Below are 26,758 nucleotides of genomic sequence, written 5' to 3' on the forward strand. Positions count from 1 at the left end.
GAGGGTCTGCTGTGGCCCTGTGGCCACCAGAGCTGCTGCCTGCTGTGCTGCACCAATCCCACTGGCTAATCCAGAATGACTTTAGAGGACAGTGGCTCCAGGAGGCAGGCCATTCCTAACTCCCGAGAGGGCATCTGTCCCTCCCCTGCCTGCAGCAGGCAAGGACGGAAATAACAGGAAGGCGACAAAAGGCCTCCCCCACCCCAGAATGGGCCAGGCCCAGGGCGGCCTCCAGAGTGCCTGACAATGCTCTCACTCCTTCCAGAAGGACTCCATTAGCCAATCGGCTGCTCATCTTTTGCAATGGGGGTGGGGGGAGCATCAGCTGCAGGGCGAGCAGCAAAGCCCAGCTGGCATCAGCTCCGGGGGCTTGGTGGTGGGCAGGGAGGACAGGCTGGGGCAGGGGTCACCGCTGTTCCTCCACACCTAGCAAAACAACTCAGCCATCTCCTCCTCCAAACTACAACTCCAGGCTGGGGACACGCAGGCTCCACTCTCTAAATCCGTATTTGCACCTGGATGAGACATGTCCCAGGAACTTCTGTCCAGAACCTAGAAACCCAAGTCTCAAACTGACCCCCTCACTTGTCCAGTTTTTCTTGGCAGCCACAGCATCTCTGACACCTTAACATGGCCTGGGAATGTTGATTCCAACCTGATCGCCTTCCTTTTTTTTTTCTTTCTTTTGAGATAGAGTTTCGCTCTGTTGCCCAGGCAGGGATGCAATGGTGCGATCTCTGCTCACTGCAACCTCTGCCTCCCGGGTTCAAGAGATTCTCCTGTCTTAGCCTCCCGAGTAGCTGGAATTACAGGTGCACGCCACTACCCCTAGCTAATTTTTGTATTTTTAGTAGACAGGGCTTTGCCATATTGGCCAGGCTGGTCTCAAACTCCTGACCTCAAGTGATCCGCCCGCCTCGGCCTCCCAAAGTGCTGGGATTACAGGCGTGAGTCACCGTGCCCGGCACTGACTTCCCTTCTATTCTGAATTCTAGAGTCTCCCCTTCACTCCAACAGGCTTCTGGCTTCACCCCTTTATTCTCTGTTCTCCTGCTACAACTACTCGATGACTTCATGTGGCACCTACATCTGCTCTCCTCCAATCCATCCTCTTTTGGGAGATGGTCTCATTCTGTATCCCAGGCTGGAGTGCAGTGTTTCAATCATGGCTCACTGCAGCCTCAACCTCCCTGGGCTTAAGCAATCCTCCACCATCAGCCTCCTAAGTAGCTGGGATCACAGGCGTGTGCCACAACTCCCAGCTAGTTTTCTTATTTTTTGAAGAGATTGGGTCTCACTATGTTGCTCAGGGTGGTCTCAAACTCCTGGGCTCAAGCCATTCTCCTGCCTCAACCTCCCAAAGTGCTGGGATTACAGGCATGAGCCACCACACCCAGCCCTCATCCAGCTTTAAGAATATCTTCAAATGCTAGCTTCATAATGCTTTTCCTGCTCAAAACCCATGCCACCTGCCTACATTGCCCAACCTTGTTCAATTTCAATATAATAATCTCTGTTTCTCCAAGTTCTACTTCCAGATTCTCCTGCCATCAGATTGGGTGAGGTCTCTCTCCTTGATGGCTAAGAACCGGGGGTGCCACTAGGTGGGGGTGGTGGGCTGGAACTCGGGGTGCTGTTTGCACCATGGCCTCAGGAACGTGATCTGTCGTTCCACATTCACCTCTGCACCCCTCTCCTTCCTCTGTCTGGGCAGGGGTCCCCTAAGATCACAGGACCTGATTTGGAGGCCCTTTAACTCTACTCTAGGTTTGCAGAGACTGCTGCAAGGAGGAGCAGACAGAGTAAAAGGAGCCTAGACTGCCACCCGGAGCAGCTCTGTTTTTGCTTTATGTCCTGGGCTTCCATGTGACACTGAAGAGGCAAGAAGGGATCCAGTGTTTTATTATTATTTTTTATTTATTTACATTTGAGACGGAGTCTCACGCCATCACCCAGGCTGGAGTGCAGTGGCACAATCTTGGCTCACTACAACCTCTACCTCCTGGGTTCAAGTGATTTTCCTGCCTCAGCCTGCCAAGTAGCTGATTAGTCCCAAGTAGGGATTACAGGCATGCGCCACCACACCTGGCTTTTTGTGTTTTTAGTACAGACTGGGTTTTGCCATGTTGGCCAGGCTGGTCTCGAACTCCTGACTTCAGGTGATCTGCTCGCCTCAGCCTCCCAAAGTGCTGGGATTACAGGCATGAGCCACCAGACACGGCCAGGATCCAGTGTTTTAGAAAATGTTGGAAAACCACTGACCTAATGTGGCTTCCGCCTAAGGAAAAACACTTGCTGAGGGAACCTGGGATGAACTGCTGGTATCCATCTCTGTTTGAACACTTCCGGCACAGGGAACTCACTACCTTACTGAGCAGTCTTCCTCTCTGAGGCGTAACACCCAGCTCGAGGGCAAGAACTGCAGGCAGCTGTGCAGAGCACTGGGCTAGAGGCCTGGGCAGGGAGAGAGAGAAACAAGATGCCTTCCTGCTGCCCCAGGTGGGAGACAAAGAGACAGGCCCTGCCTCTAGGCAGGAGCCCACAGCGATTTCCGTTCTTTCTTTTTGTGGCATGCGGTGTATTTACTCAACAGGTGCCTACTGCGTGCGGGCCTGTTGCAGGAGCTGGGACGTGGCGGGCAAGGGCCCTGCTCTCCCGAGCAGGCGTTCCACTGCGGCAGACAACGCGCACTGAAATAAAAGATGACCTCAGACCGGACGAAGGGCTATGAAGAAAGCCCAACGCGACGATGCACTGGAGAGAGAGTGGGCGGGGCGGGGGTGGTGGGGCGGGGTACTTTACATCCGCTCACTGGGGCAAGGACACGGAGAGGAGAGAGGTGAGGACTGACTGCGTGGAGGCTCAGGCAGGGAGGGGTGTGCTGGGCAGGGCCCTGACGTGGATGCAGGGCTGGCAGGTCTAAGCACCAAAAGGAATCTGTGGCCGCAGAGGGCTGGGAGTAGAGCCCGAGTAGGCAGGGTGCTCCTGGGCCTGGGGCTGTGGGACGTTTGGAATTGCACGTGGAGGGCTGTGAGCAGGGGCTGTTGGGGGTGCTGTGCTAGGAAGGTCATGCTGGTTGTTGGGAGAGCCTGGCAGGGGTGGGGAGGATGGGAAACAGGGAGACCAGGGAGGAGGTCACCGAACAGCCACGGAAGCAGGCGCCAGAAAGATGGGAGGAGGGAGGGCTGCTCTCGGGACACACTCTGGAGAGAGGTGACCAGAACTGCAGACAGCAGGTCTTCAGGGCGAGAGGGAGGCAGGACGACAAGGACGAGCCAGGGCCTTTGGTCTGAGCAGCTGAGCGTTGGGGGTGGATCCGGGATGAGATGAGGAATGCCGGGTGGGGGCAGCAGAAATGAGGCACTGGTCAGCGTGCTGGGCTGAGGTGCACATAGACAAGCCAGGGGCCAGGGAGCTCAGGGGAGGTGAGAGCTGGGCGTACAGATGTGGGCACCATCAGCTGTTGATCAGGAGGATGGGGCGGCAGGTGTGCTCTGGAAGGCAGCAAGGCGGGCCTGGTCCAGGAGTCCTGCAGTTGATAGTATGGGCATGAGCTCTTCTAGCAGGGCAAAGAGCAGAGGGAGTGTGCTGGGGAAGCAGCTGACAAGGAGGGAGTATGTTGCGGGTGGGGGTGTCTGGGGAGAGACCGGATCACTGTTTCTGCAAGGAGCATGACCCCATCCGGGCCCCACCCCAGCCTAGGGCCGACCACTGTGTTCCAATGTCCAGACTAAAAGCGTCGTCCTGCATTCCAACCTCACATCCCAATCAAGGGCACATTCACAAGCCCTAAACAAACTCTCTTGCTCAGATGACTGGAGCATGCCAGATTCAATCCTATCAGATTAACAGTTTTTGGCAAGTTCCTACAAAGAGGATTTAGAGGACATCAAAAGCTTCATTTAAAAAACAAAAAAGGAAAACAACAACAACAAAACACTCTTGGGGCCGGGCGCGGTGAGGACAGCTTGAGCCCAGGAGTTCGAGACCTGCCTGGGTAATATAGCGAGACCCCGTTCTCCACAAAAAGGAAAAAAAAAAAAAAAAAAAAAGACAAAACACTCTTGGGCAGCAATCTGTCCTCTCCGCAACCCCTGTCAGGGAATATCAGGTCGAATTCTAGGCGCCACATTGTGGGATAGAGAAAATATATGACAGAGAAGAAAACGAAGAGATGAATAAAATCCGATGGAAGAGGGTTGGAGAAAATGGCATAATTTTATTGGGGAAAACCAGGTTGAACAATTTTGACCACGACCAGCTTTAAATATAGTAACAGAAGATAAGGGTTGGGCACAGCAGTTCACATCTGTAATCCCAGAGCCTCAGGAGGCAGAGGCAGGAGGCTGGACTGAGGCCAGGAGTTCGAGACCAGGCCTGGGCAACACAGCAAGACACCATCTCTACAAAAAGTTAAAAAATTAGCTGGGTGTGGTGGTGTGCACCTGCAGTCCCAGCTATTCAGGAGGCTGAGGCAGGAGGACCCCTTGAGCCCAAGAGGTCAAGGCTGCAGTGAGCTATGATTGCACCAATGCACCCCAGCCTGGTTCTCTACATAAACAAATAAAAGAAGAAGAAGGCAGGTGGTCAGTTTTTAAAATCTCTTGAGGGCCGGGTGCAGTGGCTCACGCCTGTAATCCCAGTACTTTGGGAGGCCAAGGCAAGTGCATCGCTTGAGGGCAGGAGTTTGAGGCCAGCCTGGCCTGTAACCCGCGAAACCTTGTGTCTACTAAAAATACAAAAATTAGCTGGACGTGGTGGTAGGCGCCTGTAATCCCAGCTACTTGGGAGCCTGAGGCAGGAGAATCGCTGGAACCTGGGAGGGGTAGGTTGTAGTGAGCTGAGACTGCGCCACTGCACTCCAGCCAGGGTGACAGAGCGACACTCCCTCTTAAAACACACACACACACATATATATCTTGAGGAGCCCTCACCATAGGAATAACTTCATGAAAGGCTAACGGCTGACTTGACTATGGAGTAGGGTTTGCTACTCCATAGTAGATCTCCAGCAGAACCCCACTGGGCTGGTGGCATTTTCTTCTCTTAAGGTGGGAGGACGGCTTGAGCCCAGGACGTGGAGGTTGCAGTGAGCTGAGATTGCACCACGGCACTGCAGCCTGGGTGACAGAACCAGACCTTGTTTCAAAACAGCAAGATTTATCTCAGACTCTTGAGTCCTCAGCAAATAAGAATCAGGCCAGGAGAAAAGCGATTAATACCAAGGTCATCACACAAGAAGGCCCTTGCTGAGAATCTGCCAGGGTTGTCTCACCCAGACGTCAGGTTGGTCAGCGGGTTATAAATGTGTGCAAGGAGTTCTCACTTGAAAACATTAAATACACACATACACAGGCCACAAAACTGGAGCTGAAGGGTTGAGCGCAGTGGCTCGCACCTGTAATCCCAGCACTTTGGGAGGCAGCGGTTGGCAGATTGCTTGAGCTCAGCACTTTGAGACCAACCTGGGCAACATGGCAAAACCCCATCTCTACAAAAAATACAAAATTTATCCAGGTGTAGTGGTGCGTGCCTGTGGTCCCAGCTACTCGGGAGGCTGAGGTAGGAGGATGGCTTGAGCCTAGCAGGCAGAGGTTGCAGTGAACTGAGACTGTGCCACTGCACTCCAGCCTGGGTGACGGAGTGAGAACCTGTTTTTTTTTTTTTTTTTTTTAAAGCCAGTTAACTTTAGCAGTAGGGGGTTGTATATCAAGTTTAGTGACACTAATGTCAACAAATTCTGATAACCCAACACCACTGGACCAGCTGAGGCCCTAGGTAAAAAAAAAAAAAAAAAAAAAGAACACATTGAAAAAAACAAACAGAAACACTGGAGCTGATGCCTGGAAAGTGGACAATCACTTCTGTAAGTCCTACGGCAATTCAGAGGCAACATTTGAAGATAAACAAGTTCCATAAGTCCTGCAATGGGTTTTCTCTGAGCCATTAAATCTCATGGAGCCATTTTTTAGCCAATGTAACCCTGTGTCCAGAAAACAGCATCACAGCCGGGCGTGGTGGTGGCCACCTGTCATCCCAGCTACTCAGGAGGCGGAGGCAAGCAGGAGGATCACTTGAACCCAGGAGGCAGAGGTTGCAGTGAGCTGAGATTGCACCACTGCACTCCTGCCTGGGCAACAGAGGGAGACTCTGTCTCCAAAAAAAAAGAAAAAAAGAAAAAGAAAACAGCATCGCTTCTACCGCCCTGCAGCGAGGGACACAATGACTAGAATGACTGCTGCAGCACCCTCCAGCTTCCTTTTCAGTTTTTTCTTTTTTTTTCTTTTTTTTTGAGACAGGGTCTTGCTACCCAGACTGGAGTGCAGTGGTGCTTTCACAGCTCACTGCAGCCTCTACTTCCATAACTCAAGTGATCCTCTCACCTTGGCCTCCCAAAGTGCTACTGCGCTTGGCCCTTTCAGTCTTTTGACCAAGCAGCAAGCAGTAAGAATGCCGAAAACAGGGCTGGGCGTGATGGCTCCCGCCTGTAATCCCAGCACTTTGGGAGGCCGAAGCAGGAGGATCATTTGAGGCCAGGAGTTCAAGACCAGCCTGGCCAACATGGTAAAACCTCATCTCTACTAAAAATACAAAAATTAGCCAAACATAGTGGTGCATGCCTGTAATGCCAGCTACTTGTGAGGCTGAGGCAGGAATATTGCTGGAACCCGGGAGGTGGAGGTTGCAGTGAACTGAGATTGCGCCACTGCACTCCTTTGTGACAAGAGCAAAACTCCATTTCAAAACCAAAAAAAGAATGCTGGAAAGAGCTTCGCATGAGGCCCCCTTAGAGAAGGGGCTTCTGAACCTGATCTCCTCGTCCTGTTCCATACATCTGTCCTTAACAGTGGCAAGCCCAGTGTGGCCAAATGCAGGTTGTTTCAGAAATATTCCTAACCATCAGGGATCTGGCATTTCTCCGGAAGACTGTCCACCAGAGGCCCAGGCTGGTCTCCCTCCTCCCACACTGTGGTTTGGACTGACTGGGAAAGAGCAGGGCTACAAAACAGAAACTGTTTGCATGCTCACCACTTCATTTCTAGCTCTCCAAAGCTAGGTGGCTTTTTTCTCAAGACATATTCTTTAAAAACATACTCCTTGCTAAGCAGAAAATTCTAGCTGACATGAGGCTGTAACCAAGACTCTTTCTCTCGGAAAGAACAAAGTTTAGCTATTAGGGAAGCCCCTGGACTTCTTTCATATGTGGAAAAAAATTAAGTTATGCGCTCAAACAACTTTACAAAAAAATACCCACTGGAACTACTGAATATAGAAGTCCACTGACAGCCCTCCAAGGCATCTTCTCTATTCAGCTGCTCTATATCATTATAATTATTGTGAATGCAATATTTTACGTTCTACCTTTTTACTTATTTCATACTAATGTGCTAATGAATCCAATGTGCTAATTAATGAACATCTGGATTATTTCTAGTTTTTTTCCCCAGTAAGTCGCTGGGCCTGTTCTGGACTAAATATTTGTGTCCCCTGCAAATCCATCTGTTGAAGCCTTAACCCCCAGTGTGATGGTATTTGGAGGTGGGGGCCTTTGGGAGGTGAGATTTAGATGAGGTCACGATGGTGGCGCCCCTACGATGCTATGAGGATCTGATAAGAAGAGGAAGAGACATTCCTCTCTCTCTGGCATGTGAAAGTACAGCAAGAAGGTGGCTGTCTGCAAGTCAAAAAGAGAGCCCTCACCAAAACCAGAATCTGCCAATACCTCATCTTGGACTTCCCAGCCTCCAAAAGTGTAGGAAATAATGCCTGTTGTTTAAGCAACCCAGTCTGTGGTATTTTGATATATCAGCCTAAGCTTCTTAAAGACAAGGACCTAAAGTGATATAAACAACTGGCAAATATCTGCTTGGCCCTCCACTACTTGGCTTCTGAGATTTTGCTAAGAGAACAGAAAGTAGGACCACACTGCCATCACAAACACAGGACAGATGATGGGGAAGTTCACTCGCCCTGGGTCATTCTGGGAAGGCTGGGGTCTCCACAGCTTCCAGAGCCCACACCTATGGTGAACAGGTTGGTGAGGGCAGAGGACACAGGTGGACCTGACAGCAGGATGACTTCAGGGGACCAGGGCCAAGTCACATGGTGAAGACAGACAGATGGAGGCTGTGCTACCCACTCAGACCACCACCACCAGAGTGGCTAAAAAACCAACCCCTTTCCCAAGAAATTTCCCACTGGGCTTCTTTGTTTCAACATTCTCTTTTGAAAAATTCCAAACCTACAGAAAAGTTGAAAGAATAATACAATGAATACCATACACCCTTCACCTAGATTCACCAGTTGTTAACATTTTGCCATCTTTGCATTCTCTCTCTCTCCATACACACCCACACTGTGTGTGTGAATGTGCCTGTAACTATTTGAATCATGACATGTCATCCCAAAATGTTTCAGTGTGCATCTTCCTAAGGATAAGGACATTGTTTACACAGCCATCTGCCGGTATTGTACACAAAATATTCAGCGTTGATTCAATAAGCTTACCTAACACACCCATTTATTTAAAAAATGTCTCAATTATCTCCAGTGTGTCTCTTATAGCTCCCTACTCCCATCCCTGATCGAGAATCCAATCAAGGATCAAGATTGTATTTATGTGTCATATTGCTTTAATCTCCTAAATCCCAATTAAATCTAGAAGAGTCTCTCTGTGCATGACACCGGCCCACTGCCTTGCAGGAAGTCCCTACTCTGTCATTTTTTTTTTTTTTTGAGACAGAGTCTCGCTCTGTCGCCCAGGCTAGAGTGCAATGGCACAATCTTGGCTCAACTGCAACCTCAGCCTCCTGGGTTCAAGTGATTCTCCTGCCTCAGCTTCCTGAGTAGCTGGGATTACAGGCGCCCGCCACCATGCCTGGCTAATTTCTAATTTCTGTATTTTTAGTAGAGACAGGGTTTTGCCATGTTGGCCAGGCTGGTCTCGAACTCCTGACCTCAGGTGATCCTCCCACCTCAGCCTCCCAAAATGTTGGGATTACGGGCTTCAGCCATCGTGCCTGGCCTCTAGTCTGTCTTTGAGCAGAGATAGGCCCCAAGTGCCGAGATACTTGAGTCCTGGCACAGACAAGAGATTTAACTCTAGTGCTATTCAAATGACCCTTGACGCTTTGCCAATGACCACTGTTTGGGAATCCAACCATCCAGCCTTGCTCGAATCCACAACTCCATTAGGTAAGAAGCCTGGCAATCCTAAAACCCCAACCTACACAAGAGCACCAAGAAAGCCCTGAGTCCTGGCCTGAAAAGAGGCCAGCTCTTGTTCTTGACTTCGTTGGCTCATGATTCTTTGTGTGAACAGGACTTGCCTGTAATGCTTCCTCACAGCCCACCCCTCGCTAATCCTTAGGAGAGAAAGAAAAAGAGGTTCTAGCAGTATCTTTCTGCTTCTCCTCAGCCTCCCTGCCCTGGCCTGTGCTGCCCTGGGGAGGCTGCACTGATCTCATCCCCATTTCTTTGGTCCATTTTCAGGGTCTCAGCCTACAGGCCCCTCCCCACTACTTTGTCCTTGGCCAAAGAGGGTACTGTGCACCTAGGGGACGCTCCTGAGTGATCCCCAACAGCAGCTGAAGGCTGCTTCCCAGGGTGAGAGATCCTCTCAATAATCAGCTTTGTAGTCGGTGGCAGCAGCTGCCCCAGCCAGCCCAGGCATCCTTGGGAAGGGAGAGGACTGGATTAGAAAGGAAGCAGTTAATGGAAAATGAAGAGGGAGGGGAGAGGTGAGTTACACGCTGCTCCCCAGGGCAGTGACTTCCGAGCTAACAGCAGGTGGTGTTACCCTCCTCCCTTGCTGTTGATGGGGTTTGCTTAGGGAGGGAGGGAGGGAGGAAGAAGGAGGCTGGCAGAGGGCATCGCCCCACTTCCCAACCCCGATTTGAGTTGTCTTCCCCAGGGGGCCTTTTTCCTGATCTGTCCTCCAAGCCCCAGCAGTGTGATCATCAGAAGAAAGCACTGGAAGCTCTTGGAAATGCTGGAGTACACTTCAGGACAATTTCTTTTCCTTTCTTTTTTTTTTTTTTTTTTTTTACTTGTCACTGACTTGAAGCTCATTAAGACAATTTCTAAGCAGCTTCTTAAGTAATGCCACCACTGGGAGTGGGTGGGATGACACAGTATCTGTGTCCCCACAGCACCTGGCTTAATGTTTGCAGGCAGGAGTTTTGGGGGAGCTTTGGCCAGCTCAGGAAGGCCTGGGGACTGGAGCCCAAAGGGGAAGGACACTAACTTCAGTTGAATTCTCCTGTTGGGTGGGTTCCCTCTGGAGGGTGCTTTACTGGGAGGACAAACACAAGCCTCAAGTCATCTTCACTGGCACCTATGTTATGGGGGCTGGCTGGCATGTGAACCCCTGAACTGCCTTGTCCTTCAGAGCACCCATTCAGCCTCAGAGGACGTGCATTCGCCCAGACAGAGGAAAATTATGCGAGGGGCCCTATTTAAACACCAATGAACCTATTCCTGTAGGTATCATGTGCTGAGAGCCGAAAGCCTTGTATAAAGTTCTTTAAGCGTCGTGCCCCACAGGATTGAGATAAGACAGGGCGCTGCTAAAGGACATTCTGCACTTCAGTCCAGAGCCTGGTGTGGGTGATAAAGGGACAGCCCTGTAAGGCCAGGGCTGACTGACTGAGGGTGCATGACGGCTCCAGAACTGTCTAAAGGCCTCTCCTGCTCCCGCGAGACCTCGACGGAGGCAGGAATCCCAAATATGGGAGCAAACACAACAGGTCAGCACATGTCCGAACCGTCCCCCTCCACCATCACCCCCTGAGGTCTGCAAGCCCATCTCAAGCAAGAACGGCAGGGCCTGCCCCCCGACCCCCCACCCCATTAAACGGGCTGGTTAGAATCCTCTCTAATGACACAATTAGTCACCCACTTGTCAAGCAAAGCGCCTGCTCAGATGGGGTCTGGCGCACTTACTCAGCAAAGAGAAATGCCTCTGAGCACAGCCTGGCTGCCTCCTCCTCCCCCGAAGGGCTTCTCTCCAGGGTAAACCATTGTGTCCAGCACAGGACAGAGTGGGCACGTAGGCACGCAGACAACGCGCATCCCGGCTCTCCTCCCTTCCAAGAAAAGGAGCTCAGGGGTAAGAACAAGGGATTACAGTCCGACTGGAGACCATGGCGGTGGCCTGGACCAGCCAAGCGTGGTGAACTCCTGGGAACATGAGCACACAGGTTTCCAGTCTAGAGTGTAGGGACTAGGATGAGTGGATGAGGGAAATCCGATTCCTCTCCTGATATCCACAGGCAGGACAGGGTGGCCAGGGCCCGAGCTGACGGACAGCATGGTGGGAGGCCTGGGGCAGAGGCAGGGAGGGCCGCTTTGGGGTGCTCACTGGTGTTCCAGGAGGGCTTTATCCTGCATCTTCACTCCAGGCCCAGCTTACCTACAACCCGGGGGAGTGGGGGTAGGAGGGTGTTAGGAGATGTGTAGCTTCAAACGACAATAAAAAGAACTGCTGGGCTCGGGTGCCTTTTCTTTCAGTCACAGCCTGCGGGCTTCACAAAACACCACAGCACTGACTCTGAAATCTTGACTTCAAATTGACTGAAAAAGAAAAGCCAGCTTTCCTCCCTCGCCCCCCGAAAGTACTACTTTTTAAACATCAAGATAACTCTCATGGCAGGCCTTGAAATAAGCCATAGGCACGTGGATTTGGGAACCGGTGGGCGGGAGGGGTCAGAGGTGGGTGTGGAGCAAAATTCCAAGTCCCGGTCGCCAGGCCTGGGAGCCAGCAGCTGCGGAGCACGCCCTGGGCTGGGAGAGGCCGCGGTGAGGGGAGAGCAAAACACCTCCAAACAAACTCCTTCGGGGTCGCCCCTCGCCACACTTTCTGGGGGAGGGCGGCGACTTTGCGGGCCTGCGGCTTAGCATGGCGGGACCTGCATTTCCTGTGGGCCGAGGGTCCTGCGCTTCCCGGGGGCAGCCTGGGCTGGAGGCTGCGGTCCCGCTCCCTGGCTCGGCGGGGAACGGCAGCGGCGGCTGGAGCCCCGGGGGTGGGGAGAGGGCCGCGGGGGCCCCGGTGCGTACCTGCCTCGCCTCCGCCGCCTGCTCCTCCGCCTCCGCTGACGCCACCGCGGGATCCCCTGGCCCTTCGGGCTCCCCCGGTCCCGCAGGCTCCCCGGGCTCCCCCGGCCCCGCGGGCTCCCCAGGCTCCTCCGGCCCCGCGGGCGCGGCCGCCGGCTCGGGGGCGCAGGGGCGGGACGGCGCCGGGGCCCTGGCCTCGGCCGGGGGCGCCGGTTCCGGGGGCGTGCAGGGAGGCTCCGGGCTCGCGGTCGCCCCACGTCGCACCAGCAGCCAGGCGAGCAGAAGGGCCAGCGCGGTGGCCAGCGCAGGCAGCGCGGCCAGCAGCTCGGCCGGCGCCTCCATTGCGCCGCGGCCGCCGAGTGCCGGCCCGCTGGGACCCCGAGGGAGCCCGCCGCGCCCGGTCGCCGCGCCCCGCCCCGGGGCGGAGCCCCCGTCGCCCGCGCCCCGCCCCTGGCATCCTCCGGCCCCCGGTGGTGACGCACAGGCTGTAAGCGGGGGTGTAGGGGGGCAGAGCCCTGACCCCCTGGGAGGCACAGGAGAGCCAACCCCTGCCCAGCCTGGGCAGCCTTGACGCTTTGGGGCACATTTAACTCAGGTTCAATTTGAAATACTGTATGATGTGCCCTGAGGTTGTCATCTTTGGCCTTGGTACAGCAGTTCGTCTTAGAGCATTTTGGAAATATCAGTGCTAGTTGGGGAATGCAGAGAGACAAGCAAACCCGGGAAGATTCATGGAAACAGCAGCCTGGATTGCCTTGTAAAACAATGAAAAGCCGGATTACGTTTAGCCACTGCCGTTTTTATAGGCATGTCAGGAGTTGCTTTTAATCCTTAGGGTTGCCTTAATGCACTTTCACAGAGGACATCTCCAGATCCCAGCCAGTGAATGCTCCCTTCGGCGCTGAGGCCAGCAGTCTTCAACACAGGCCTCCCTGTAACATAACATGGCTCCCCCGCCCCTAGACCTGAAATTCAGCTGCAGGTCCTTGGTCAACGCTATTCCTCCTACCGGACTTTCTTCTTCGCACAATTCCAGAATGCATGCAGGGTGGGAGGGTGCAGTGAAGGAAATGAAGGCTATTGTTTTTGTTTCTCCAGATCCTCCCAGGCCTCTGTTGCTGAACAGTGGATTTTGAGATAAACACGTTGTAACCAAAAACATATTTTCCTACCACGCCCCACCCACTCTTTAGTTATTTTAAATAAACACAAGACGGGCATGTCAGGTATCATGCCAAACATAAGGCCTAATGTTAAAAAAAACACGGTTCCAGTTTTTGCTGAGGATGCATTTAATACTTTTTTGGGAAAATTACAGTGCCTGAGCTGATCTGTGATACAAACCAAGATGTGAGATGAAGTGCTTCTTTTTAAATGAAGATATACAAACAAGACCCCCTAGCAACAGGGAGAGCTGAATTCTGCTGCACTGCATGATATTAAAAGGGCCATGCATTTCCTTTTAGTGGTGGTTGATGAAAAGAGCCCCCAACTATAAAATGTGGCCGGGCGTGGTGGCTCACGCCTGTAATCCCAGCACTTTGGGAGGCCGAGGTGGGCGGATCACAAGGTCAGGAGATCGAGACCACGGTGAAACCCTGTCTCTACTAAAAATACAAAAAATTAGTCGGGCGCGGTGGCGGGCGCCTGTAGTCCCAGCTACTCGGGAGGCTGAGGCAGGAGAATGGCGTGAACCCGGGAGGCGGAGCTTGCAGTGAGCCGAGATCGCGCCACTGCACTCCAGCCTGGGAGACAGAGCAAGACTCTGTCTCAAAAAAAAAAAAAAAAAAAAAGTGAAATAGGCTTTATTTATGGGCAACTAGCTTTTGACCACTGTGGAACTTTCAGTCAGTGTATGGGCCTTACTATTTTTTTCTTTCTTTTCTTTTTTTTTTGAGATGGAATCTTACTCTGTTGCCCAGGCTGGAGTGCAGTGGCACGATCTTGGCTCACTGCAACCTCCGCCTCCCGGGTTCGAGTGATACTCCTGCCTGAGTAGCTGGGATTACAGGTACATACCACCACGCCCGGCTACTTTTTTTCTATTTTTAGTAGACAGGGTTTCACCATGTTGGTCCAACTGGTTTCGAACTCCTGACTTCAGGCAATCTGCCCGCCTCAGCCTCCCAAAATGCTGGGATTACAGGCATGAGCTTTCGCACCCAGCTGACCTTTCTTTCTTTCTTTCCTTTTTTTTTTTTTTAAAGAGACTGGGTCTTTTTTTTTTTTTCTTTTTTTTTTTAAAAGACAGGGTCTCACTATGTTGCTCAGGCTGGAGTGCAGTGGCTATCCACAGGCATGATCATAGCTTTCTGCAGCCTCGAAATCCTGGGCTCCAGTGACACTCCGGCCTCAGCCTCTCGGGCAGCTGGGATTATAGGTGTGCGTCTACGCTTCTGGCCCAGGGTCTTACTTTTGTGCCCCATTCTTTGTTTTAAAGTATAAATACATTTTTAAAAAGTCCTGTTCTGCTGACAAAGTACATTCTATTGACTTTCAAATGAGTAAGAAAGAAAATAAGGACAAAACAATGCCAAAAACACAACTCCAAATCATGTTGCTTTATTTAAAATGATGAACAAGTTTCACCCAAGTGAAAGTTAAAAATACCAACCCAGTGACAGATCCACAGGCATTTCATGGCAGACCCCATGGCTAGACAGACACAGGACAGTGTTCTGACAACTCCAGGAGGCACGAGTCCGCAGAAGACAGTCCCAGTTCTTCTGCAGCATCCAGTCACCTTGGAGACAGCTGGCCAGGGCTAGCTCTCCTTCCAGGAGGTTCACTGGGGCTTAGATGACTTTTTTTTTTTTTTAAAGACAGAGCCTCGCTCTGTTGCCCGGGCTGGAGTGCAGTGGTATGATCTCAGCTCACTGCAACCTCTGCCTCCCAGGTTCAAGTGATTCTCCTGCCTCAGCCGACCGAGTAGCTGGGACTACAGGCACATGCCACCACGCCTGGCTAATTTTTGTATTTTTAGTAGAGACGGGGTTTCCCCATGTTGGCCTGGCTGGTCTTGAACTCCTGACCTCAAGTGATCCACCCGCCATGGCCTCCCAAAGTGCTGGGATTACAGGGGCGAGCTACTGCACCTGACCAAAATTTCTAAACTAATAATGAAAGTTGAGAGCCACCGCCTGGGGGCATAAGTTCATCTAGTTTTGCTGTATAGGATGTCACACCTTGACACAAGCTAGTGGGAGAGGAGTGTGGAAGAAGCTGCCAGACTCCACTTCAAATCTACCAGCAATACCAGTACACGCATCAAAAACAACTTACTTGTGGAAATACTAAAGACAATCTAAAGAACCTACAGCTGGGGCATCCTTATACGCCTACCTCCTACACAGCATTTTTTACATTTACTGCAAAAATTTTGTTCCATCCTATACTGTTGTTTAAAGTCCTAAATCCAAGGCTGAGTCTCTAGTAAGTTTGTAAAGCACTTGCACCAGCAACTTTTCCACAGATCCTTAGTTTTGCTACTTTACGAAGAAGCTGTTACTACCTAAAGTATACAGTGGTGTTAATTACGCTCTTTCATGTAGAGCCCGTACACCTGCATTTAAGAAGGTCTGCACTTCCTTCTACCTGCCCTCACCAGCGGCCTTGTGAACAGCTGCACATTCACTGTCCATTAAGCTTGTCAGGGATCTGGGCTTGTCACCACATCTCCAGCACCTCAAGAGCAGTGCCTGGCCCTCAAACATCTATTGAACGCTTGAATTATTAAGACACGGACAGCTACAAGAATACAGCAAAATGTGAATAATGTTCCTCTTTTCAGTGGCTCTCCCCTCGAGGATGTCACACTAAACATCCCAGTACCACCAACTGCAGAGGCACGTACATGTGTACAGCATGGATTTTTCCAGCTGATGGTGAAGCCTCATCCCCAAAGGTCCTCATACCCAGGGTCCTCCTGATGTTCTCAGTCCCCAACTCATGTCTCTCCCACCCTGGTCCTTCCATCAGAAGTTAATAGTCTAAGACCCCTTCTTCCAGGACCCAGCTCTTTGGTTTTAAGATCTGCTGTCACCTTGGAGAATCATCCCTGAAAATAATCTAACATTATCTCCTTCACTTCACTGTTGTTGGCACCCTTCAATGGAGTAACTCACGCCAGATGGGAAGAAGAGTTAACTTCTGAACAAGTGGTCTCTGGGTACCCACTCTTCCTACCCTACACTGGCCACCTGCCACCACGCCACTCCTTTCTCACACACGGTTTCCCCACCTTGCCCCTGCTGTGCTTACATAACAGAGAGCCTGGCTAGCCCACAGTGACAGTAAGCAGGGTAGGGGGTAGGGCTGCTGAATTTCTGGCCTGGCAGGAATAAACAAAGCATGTCCCAGGAGCACATAATCTGTACTATCCAGACACCGTACTATCCAGAGCTGACTTGGGCCTATCAGGTATGTTATTCCCCTCATTTCTGGAATACTGTTACCAAACAGGAATCACCTTTAGCATCTGGAGAAGGAAAACCAGGTGGCTAATCTTTATTTTCTAGATTATTTTTTTGAGAGATGGGATCTCACCATGTTGCCCAGACTGGTCTTGAACTCCTGGACTCAAGCGATCCCCCTGCCTCAGCTTCCCAAAGTGTTGGGATTACAGGTGTGAGCCACTGCACCTGGCCTGGGTGGCTAATTTTTAAAATTCAAAATTTCTGCTCTACGATCCAGACCACTGGCAACGTGTCCTACCACGCCCCCTGGTGGCAAATAGCCTTTTTGGGCTTTATTTTAATTTTAAACTGAAGTTTAGAGGAGTGGTTGATAGAAAATTGAGAGGAAGGTAAGGAAAAAGGGCAAATGTGGCAGCACAGGAGCAATACTGGGAAAAAGAAAAAAGCTTTTTGTAGATGGCAAGAAAAGTCTTTTTAAAAAGCAGGAGGAGCAACACCACTCAGATGTTACTACCAAGAGATTATACATTCAGAGTTTGACTTTATAGCCAAACACATCCTGTGCCCACCACGGAACCAAGGGAGCTGTGGGCGTGAGGGTAAGGCGGGAGAGCAGCCCCCATGGCAGGCAGGCAGCACAGTTCTACGTACCCAGCCACATACTGGGTTTGGCATTTTAGGATGCAAAAAATTGAACTAAGACAAAAATAGAGAACCAGCCTCCTAAAGCCACATGACCCAATGTCAGGAAATGACAGTCTTTTAATAACAGTGGGCAGAGACCTGTATTTTCCTGGTTACACCTGTTTCTAGTGGCTATTTTGAGAGGCAACAGCACACAATTCTAACGCATCCACACGCAGCCTCCCTGCCTGTGAACACTGCAGTGAGAGCTCCTTCCCACCTGCCTGCCAATGCCTCCAACGCTCCAGCCCAGGCAGTGCTTCCAAGTGGGCACCATGGCCTTGACAACCCCTCTTATTTTTTATTTAAGTTTAGTTGAATTTAGGGACAAATTAAGGCAAGCAGGTGAATCAAGAGGGCAAGAGATGGCACCTGCTGGTCAATCCCCAAAAAGTCATCCAGTTAACTTAGAAGTATCAACAGACCGCAAAGACTAGAGCTGCCATCTCCAATTTACTCCCCATGTGTAACACAAGCCACCCACTTAACGTCTGTAGGTCAAACAAATGAGGAACGCCAATCTCAGAGTACCTTGCAAAGTGAGCGCTTCTTAGGGATCCTGTGGTGGGGAAGAATGAAGCCTATTCATACTTTAAGTTCTGTGGTAAGAGCACACTGCACACCATTCCCACTCTATGCAAACAAAAAATCCCAATGTATCACCCCCCCAAAAAAAATACACTACACAAAAACACCCCTGAAATTTCAGTCTCTATGATGATGGAGAAAAAGATAAGGAATCCTAAGACAGACTGAGCAGTGGGTGATGGTGCTGGGTCACTGCCACTGAATGCATTTGTGGGCTGATGGTGACATACTGGAAGGAGGGCAGACTCCAAGTCCTTCCGACACATAATTGGCTCACATACAAAGTCCACTCACCACTCTCAGTGTCTCTGTGGTACCCAGCTGGCTCTGTGGAAGCTCCTTACCAACATCCGTGAGTAACAGACACAACAAGACGTTACAAGGATCACACCCCGCCAGCCTTGTGGTTGACCGGCTCGGTTTTCAATGAGACGGCACAGAACCTTCTTACCCAACATCCCATTAGCTTCAGTGTTTCACTGAGCTGGCCGAGCTGTTAAACTTCTTGATAATCTATCCTTAGGAAGCAGTAAAAACAGCATTTGACTGAAGATAGGAGCTTGGACCAGGGAAGGAATATCCAAATTCAAAGAAGACAGAGGAGAAGGTAGGAGTAGAAGACGTGAGAACTGAGTTGGGTGGCTGCCAAAAGCTTACGCTGAAGCCACCTCAGGGAGAGTCTCTTTATCTGCTCAGGGGTGAGCCCGGCCTCCACAAGTGTCCCTAATCCTGCCAAGGAAAGTACAACTGCCTGTAATCAGCACGTAGACAGCATGCTGGGTGCAAAGCTGGAAGGCAATGTTAAAAGCAGGACCCCCGGGACCCCACGTGGAAGTCATGGCAGGGCTTTCTACAGAGTTTTCTTACAAATTACAAAGTCACAGATCAAGTGCAGATATAAATCTATAATAATAGAAACAATTTAAAAAGGCAAAAAGAGTCTAAGTATGGCTGTGAAAGGACATCAAAGATTGAGAAATGCACATTCTAGTTTGATTAAGTCACTTGAATTTCCCCGTTGAATTTCAGCTAACCCACAGAGAATAGAGAATACATGATAGGAGGGACTGTGGGTCCTGCACTTCCCCAATGCATTTAAGAAAGACTCGGCTGCTGGGGGAGAGAATGTAACAGGAATGTCACCTTCAGCAGTCAAGGGCTTCAGACATTCAAAATCCTGTGAACGTCAGTATTAAAACATATATATATATATATTTTTTTTTTTAAAGACAGGATATCACTATATTCTCCAAGTTGGTCTTGAACTCCTGAGCTCAAGCGATACTCCTGCCTTGGCCTCCCAAAGTGCTGGGATTACAGGCTTGAGCTCATGCCCAGCTTCACCTTCAGTATTTTACTATCTTCCAACAATCTCTCTTAACACTTCAACCAGCACATCAAAGACCTGTAGCATTTAAAGACCGCAGACAAATGCAGAGAGTGAACAAATTTCATTATGAGCCTGTTACATGCCCAGGTGCTTGCAAATAGATGTTTAAGTTTTAACTTATTTAGATCCAATCTTGTACTTGGAGATGTGATTAAGTTTTTATAAAAGCTGTGTGAGGTGGCTCATGCTTGTAATAATCCTACTGCTTTGGGAGGCTGAGGTGGGGGGATCACTTGAGGCGAGGAATTCAAGACCAACCTGGGCAACACAGAGAGACTTCGTCACTACTAAAAATAATAATAAGAATTAGCTGGCCGGGCACGGTGGCTCACATCTGTAATCCTAGGACTTTGGGAGGCCGAGGTGGGTGGATCACAAGGTCAGAAGTTTGAGACCAGCCTGGCCAATATGGTGAAACTCTGCCTCTACTAAAAATAAAAAAATAATTAGCTGGGCGTGGTGGCGCATGCCTGTAATCCCAGCTACTCGGGAGGCTGAGGCAGGAGAATTGCTTGAACCTGGGAGGTGGAGGTTGCAGTGAGCCGAGATCGCATCACTGCACTCCAGCCTGGACGACAGAGTGAGACTCTGTCTCAAAATAAATAAATAAATAAATAAATAAATAAATAAGCTGGGTGTGGTGGGGTGAATCTATAGTCAGCTACTTGGGAGGCTGAGGCAAGAGGATCGCTTGAGCCTGGAAGGTTGAGGCTGCAGTGAGCCATGGTCATGCCACTGCACTCCAGCATGGGCAACAGAGCGAGACCCTGTCTCCAAAAAAAAAAAAAAAAAGAAGAGTTCTCTGCTGCTGTCTGATTTGGCTGAGCACTCAAGCAGCAATGGCAAACTGGGAGAAAATGCAAGAGACCATGCCTCAGGTTCTGCAGAAGATGCCGGGTGACTTTTCCAATGGCTCTCCCTTCACTGCTGGGACGACGACTCCACAGTCAAGGAGGCGCAGCAGCAGTCACTGCTTTCCCTCAAGACCATCAAGAGAAGAGCAATAAGGGAATGCTCTGGTATTCTCAAAGGAAAACATTTCCAAGATAGAAAATGGATTCAATTTTTATTAAATAAAGGGTTTTTTTGGCACCATTCACATTCTCTTGCCTTTCTGAGTAAAACAAGCCGCGTTTATCTGCATCGGTAGCAGAGGGAAAGCTACTGGAGCAAACGCTAAGTGAATGGGTTCCCGTGCCGAGGGCGTCCTCATTCTCAGGCTCTGTCAGGCCTCCCCTTGTCTGCAGGACTGGACAGGCCGCCCTCCCCAGGCCCTGCCCTTGCCGCGAGCGTGTCCTTCCATACAGACAATAGCCTTGCTGGGTCACCTGGAGGAGCTGCGCTCTTTGCTGACACAGTCGTCCTGGGAGGTGGTGTCCCCGTTTCCCACCATGCTACACGTCCTCCTCTTCTTCCTGCGGTGCACTGTCCCATCGCCCTCGGATCCAGACTCGCACTGGACACAGGAGGAGAGAAAACAAGGAGTCAGCCTGGACGCAACCCACTTCTTCATTAAACAAATCTCTGACCTCGGGAGACAGCACAGATATTGGTCACTTTCTCCCAGATGCAAAGCAGTCATTATGGGAGCTCCACAATGCAGCCTTCATAGCCACCTCCTTGGATGTTCCTGGCTCCCTAAGAATTTCAAACTTCCCTCAGAGGCCAAGTATCCCTCCACTGTTCTCTTTTTTTTTTTTTTTGAGACGGAGTCTCGCTCTGTCGCCCGGGCTAGAGTGCAGTGGCCGGATCTCAGCTCACTGCAAGCTCTGCCTCCCGGGTTTACGCCATTCTCCTGCCTCAGCCTCCTGAGTAACTGGGACTACAGGCGCCCGCCACCTCGCCCGGCTAGTTTTTTGTATTTTTAGTAGAGACGGGGTTTCACCGTGTTAGCCAGGATGGTCTCGATCTCCTGACCTCGTGATCCGCCCATCTCGGCCTCCCAAAGTGCTGGGATTACAGGCTTGAGCCACCGCGCCCGGCCCACTGTTCTCTTAACGGTGCAGTTATTTGTCTGAATACGATACCCATTGTAAAAATCTTTTAGTCAGAATTCTGAAAGTGCATTATGAGATTTCACTCTACCAACAGAGCCTGATGCATGAAAGGAACTAGGTACAGCACTGAACATTCCCAGAGCCCGTTTCCCGCCTGACGAGAAAAGACTCAATCAGCAGACTGTGTGAAAAGACAGAATTTTTTTTTTTTTGAGACAAAGTCTCACTCTGTCGCCCAGGCTGGAGTGCAGTGGTGTGATCTTGGTTCACTGTAGCCTTCACCTCCTGGGTTCAAGCGATTCTCCCGCCTCAGCCTCCTGAGTAGCTGGGATTATAGGTGTGTACCACCATGCCCAACTAATTTTTGTATTTTTAGTAGATATGGGATTTCATCATGTTGGCCAGGCTGGTCTTGAACTCCTGACCTCAAGTAATCTACCCACTTTGGCCTCCCAAAATGCTAGGATGACAGGCGTGAGCCACCGCGCCAGGCTGAGATAGAAATTTCACCTGTTCGAGGTGCAGGGCCCTCTCACCCAGTATTACTGTCAGCTTCAAGTTTAAGGTCACTGGATTTGCTGAATTTCTAGGCTTACAATTCACCATCCATGGGGGAAATTCTTCATATGAGCTTCGAGGTCAGAAGGATGAGTTTGAAATCTGACACTGCTACTTCATCTTAAGCCATTTACTTCACTAAATCCCCAAACACCCGATACCTCGAGGCTGTTTTAACAGTTCTTAGCTGGGCATGGTGGCTCACGCCTGTAATCCCACCACTTTGGGAGGCTGAGGCGGGTATCACCTGAGGTCGGGAGTTTGAGACCGGCCTGGCCAACATAGCGAAATCCTACTAAAGTATATAGAGTTTATAGTCTCTACTAAAAATACAAAAAATAAGGTGGGTGTGGTGGCACGCGCCTGTAATCCCAGCTACCAGGGAGGCTGAGGCAGGAGAATCACTTGAACTTGGGAGGCAGAGGTTGCAGTGAGCCGAGATCGCGCCATTGCACTCCACCCTGGGCAACAAGGGCGAAACTCAGTCTCAAAACAAACAAACAAACAAACAATTCATGCACATGTGCGAAGCTGTAAAATGGGCAAGATACACCACTCAGCAGGAATGGTGACAACTGTAACCCTTAGACCAAGGTGGAAAAACTTCTATATCCTTCTCCTGGACAGGAGGAGGAAGAGTCACACCTGGTTGTGGCTGAGTGACATGAGCCTTGGAGGCTCCAGGAGCCAGCCAGCGAGCGAGCAAGGCCTCACCTCTGAGTCGGAGTCTGACGAACTGGAGCTGGAGGAGCTGGAAGAGTCGCTGGAGCTGTCGGAGGCTATCCCTGTGGACTCCTGAAGGTCAACAGAGTCTGCCAGGACTGCCAACTCGGGGTGCTCTTGCTTCAAGATCCTGAGAAGCAAGAAGTGTTGTTCTCAGTGCACTGACAGCCATACTCACTCACAAAGACTCACTTAGAGTTGAGGCCTGTGTCTCTCAGAAACACCTGGGAATGCCAGGTGTGTCCATTCAGAATGGGTACTGTATAATGGTGAGGACAAAACCCCAGGCTGGGAACAAGAGAAACCCAATACAGTGCCCGAGTTTTTCTGCAAGGAAAACTATGCTAACTACACACAATATACTACCACCTGCACAAATGAGCCAGCCATGCCACCAACACACGAGGCACAATTTTCCTTTAGTCTTAGTTTTATTCCCTTGGGAGAAAAAGTTCCTCTTCCTAGTTTTATTTCCTAAACCTTTCCCAGCTGATTTTTAAAAAATCTTTCCTTTCCACAGCACGGCACATAATGATCAGAGCTGCATTGGTTAGATTCTATTTCTAAGAGCAGAAACAATTAGATTTGTAAGAAATACGAGGTGTCAAATAACAGAGATGGTCCCCCCTCACTGGGATCGTAAAACTGAACTGAAGAGCAGCAGCCCTCCCCTTCAGAAACCTTGTCTGGCATCCACTGTAAACAGTGACAAAAGGCCTGTTGTATGATAAGGCCTGCGGTGTGACCAGATCGCAGCACGCAGTGGCCTACGGGGCGGGGTAAGTGGGCCTCAGATGCCCAAGAGTCCAGGGAGAACAGAAGCCACCACCCTTACTGGCCCTCTCAGCAGGGAGGCTGAGCACAGAACAAGCCAGAATCCCTCTCTTACCCCGAGAGCTGGTCCCTCCAGGTCAGGGTTGGGACACAGTGGCACGGGGTGGCTGTGGGTGGCTTGCACTGCCGCTGCCCGTGCTGTATCTGTTCTGTGGATAAACAGAGGAGCTAAGTCTCCAGGGCAGTCACCTCACTCACAAGAACTCAAGGTATTAAGTTCAAATGGGAAAAATGCTTCTGGGTAAGAAAAATAAATAACCCAAATAAAACCCAAATAAAATTAGCTAGCGCTAGCTTTGAAAAACAAAAAACAAAACAAAATGAGAAACAATCCCAATTATGACGTTTTGACTGACTGGCTTGGATTCAACATGCAGAGTCTCACCCTGCCACCTCGAGGCTGGCAAACACCCTGAGGACTCGCCCTGACCTTGGCCCCTCTCTCTTCTACCCAGAGGATCGGCAGCCCCAGCTTTGCCCAGGCCTGTCTGCAATGCGCACGCAACATCGCAGCAGTGGACTCGCCATTTTATCTCTGGGGTCGAAATTGAAACTAAGCAGAAATAACAACAAAATGACTCTCACCTATACCATTTCCTTGATAACTTTGGTCTCCCTCTTACCGTCTTGTGCCATACCACAGGGAAGTTGGTGCTGCTGGCAAAATTTTGGGTGATGGCGATAGTAGTGTCGAGATTGAGGACAACATGCCACCAGCCTCCTGAAATCCAACAAATAAAAACAGTTAAACAAGGTTTGATCCTATCTAATTACTGCGTCACACACACACCAGAAATTGGGAACTCCTATCCATAAGGGAGAGCCTACAGACATACAGGGTAGTAAATGTTCCTTCTGATCCAGGGATTGCAAATAACTTGTTTGTGGAAATCAAGTTGTACTGGAGCACAGCCATGCCCATCTGGTGACGGATTGTCTAGGGCTGCTTTCCAGCTACAAGGGCAGAGGTGAGTAGTTGTGACAGTCTGGCTCACCTAAAATATTGACTCCCTGGCCCTTTATAGAAAAAGTTTGTTCACTCCTGTTAATCCAAAGCTGTGACCAAAAGTGCAAAAGCATAAAGTTCTTCAGCTTCTAGGAAGAGGACACCTACTTTAAATACGCTCACTTTCCTTCACTTACCAAAGTGCAGTTGTCTGGTGTGGGATTTCCTGACTCAACCCGGACAGTGCTATAGTGCATCAAAAACCCAATTTAGGCTGGGCTTAGTGGTTCACACGTATAATCCCAGCACTTTGGGAGGCTGAGGCAGGAGGCTTGCTTGCACCAAGGAGGCCAGCCTGGATAACAGTGAGACCTCCAACTCAATTTACAGAATTAAACCCTGGCTGGGGGTGGTGGCTCACACCTGTAATCCTAGCACTTTGGGAGGCTGAGGTGGGTGGATTGCCTGAGCTCAAGAGTTCAAGACCAGCCTGGGCAACATGATGAAACCCCATCTCTACTAAAATACAAAAAATGAGCTGGGCGTGGAGGCATGCGCCTGTATTCCCAGCTACTTGGGAGGCTGAGACAAGAGAATCGCTTGAACCTGTCAGGTGGAGGTTGCAGCGAGCCGAGATTGTGTCATTGCACTCCAGCCTGGGTGACAGAGCGAGACTCCATCTCAAAAAAAAAAAGGAATTAAACCCCAATTTACAGAAACACAAACAAGTCGCTACCCATATACAAAGACAATAGGTGACTACTGCAGATAAAGTTGCATCTTTACATACAGCTTGTTTTTTGAGACGGAGTTTTGCTCTGTCACCCAGGCTGGAGTGCAGTGGCACAATCTGAGCTCACTGCAGCCTCCGCTTCCTGGGTTCAAGTGATTCTCCTGCCTCAGCCTCCTAAGTAGCTGGGATTAACCAGGCGCCCACCACCACGCCTGGTTAATTTTTGTATTATTAGTAGAGACAGGGTTTCACCATGTTGGCCAGGCTGGTCTTAAACTCCTGACCTCAAGTGATCCACCCACTTCGGCCTCCCAAAGTGCTGATATTACAGGCGTGAGCCACCGCAACCGGCCTACATAGTTTATCAAGAGTTTTACAGCCGTGTAAAATGTGAACAAGAGCTCCCAAAGTATGTGACGCTATAGATACATTACTGTCAGAGGTAAGTACCAGTTCATTTACCAGGCAGCATCCAAAGGATTTTTTGGACTCACTCTCTAACAGTTCTGCTTCAAAATGACAAAATATTGAAATCAAAGAATGTACTTTCTTCCAGTTCATCTATACCTGGTACAAAGACAGTCTCTCCTGGTTTTTGTAAGATTTCCAGGGGTTTGAATTCAGGTGGCCAGGTTGGAAGCTGTGTTCGGGGATAAATAACATTAAACCAGGTAATGGCTTCGTCTTGCTGGTTCCCTCCTTCCTCTCGGGTCACCTTGATGAGTTCCCTGGGAGTGCTAGTAGGAAACAGGCACCAGCGCTTGTGGCCCTGAACTAAGGCATTCCAGGCACTGGTTCCCAAAGGGTCGATGTGAATCCCAGTTCCAGAGCGTGGTGGCCCCATCACAAACCACCTACAGAATGGAGATATCCAAGATGTGAAGTGTAATTTAGTTACACACATACCACACAAAACAGTAAGTTTTTAGTTTTTCTTTTTTTTTGAGAGAGTCTTGCTCTATCACCCAGGCTGGAATGCAGTGGTGTGATCTTGGCTGACAGCAACCTCTGCTTCCCCAGGTTCATGCGATTCTCCTGCCTTTGCCTCCTGAGTAGCTGGGATTACAGGCGCATGCCACCATGCCCGGCTAATTTTTGTATTTTTAGTAGAGGCAGGGTTTCACCATGTTGGTCAGGCTGGTCTCGAACTCCTGGCCTCAAGTGATCAACCACCTTGGGCTCCCAAAGTGCTGGAATAACAGGGTTGAGCCACGGCACCTGGCCAGGTTTTAATTTTGTGATATATTATATCATCTTTATTTCAGAGATTATATAAATTCTGGTACACAGAAACACTAAGCGCATTTTTCATGGACTGATTCCTAACAAAATAAGAAAAATCAGCTGGGGCGGTAGCTCACGCCTATAATCCCAGCACTTTGGGAGGCCGAGGTGGGTGCATCACCTGAGGTCAGGAGTTCGAGATCAGGCTGACCAATACGGTGCAACCCCATCTCTACTAAAAATACAAAAATTAGCTGGGTGTGGTGGTGGGCACCTGTAACCCCAACTACTCAGGAGGCTGAGACAGAAGTATTGCCTGAACCCGGGAGGCGGAGGCTGCAGTGAGCCGAGATCGTGCCACTGCACTCCAGCCTGGGCGACATAGGGAGACTCCATCTCAATAAAGAAAAAAAAAAGAAGAAAGAAAAGAGGCCGGGCGCGGTGGCTCAAGCCTATAATCCCAGCACTTTGGGAGGCCGAGACGGGTGGATCACGAGGTCAGGAGATGGAGACCATCCTGGCTAACACGGTGAAACCCCCTCTCTACTAAAAAATACAAAAAACTAGCCAGGCGAGGTGGTGGGCGCCTGTAGTCCCACCTACTGGGGTGGC

At 50.3% G+C, this 26,758-nt stretch overlaps 2 protein-coding genes across 3 annotated transcripts in view; both read right to left on the reverse strand.

The window, feature by feature from the left end:
• MXRA7 (matrix remodeling associated 7) overlaps positions 1–12,464 on the reverse strand; it is a 31,237-nt gene extending 18,773 nt beyond the window's left edge. For both annotated transcript variants that reach the window (XM_025363787.1, XM_025363786.1), the window contains exon 1: positions 12,058–12,464. In XM_025363787.1, the coding sequence (XP_025219572.1) occupies positions 12,058–12,396 (339 nt within the window). In that variant the 5' untranslated portion in view covers positions 12,397–12,464. The remainder of the gene's footprint in view (positions 1–12,057) is intronic.
• A 2,132-nt stretch (positions 12,465–14,596) lies between these two features.
• The window catches only part of JMJD6 (arginine demethylase and lysine hydroxylase), a 15,110-nt gene continuing 2,948 nt past the window's right edge, over positions 14,597–26,758 (reverse strand). Inside the window, exons 3-7 of the mRNA XM_025363776.1 lie at positions 25,490–25,776; positions 23,829–23,964; positions 22,401–22,539; positions 20,460–20,587; positions 14,597–18,470 (exon numbers count right to left, since the gene is read on the reverse strand). Coding sequence (XP_025219561.1) covers positions 18,434–18,470; positions 20,460–20,587; positions 22,401–22,539; positions 23,829–23,964; positions 25,490–25,776 — 727 coding nt within the window. The 3' untranslated portion in view covers positions 14,597–18,433. The remainder of the gene's footprint in view (positions 18,471–20,459; positions 20,588–22,400; positions 22,540–23,828; positions 23,965–25,489; positions 25,777–26,758) is intronic.

The sequence above is a fragment of the Theropithecus gelada genome, chromosome 16, assembly GCF_003255815.1.
Source record: "Theropithecus gelada isolate Dixy chromosome 16, Tgel_1.0, whole genome shotgun sequence".
Taxonomy (NCBI): domain Eukaryota; kingdom Metazoa; phylum Chordata; class Mammalia; order Primates; family Cercopithecidae; genus Theropithecus; species Theropithecus gelada.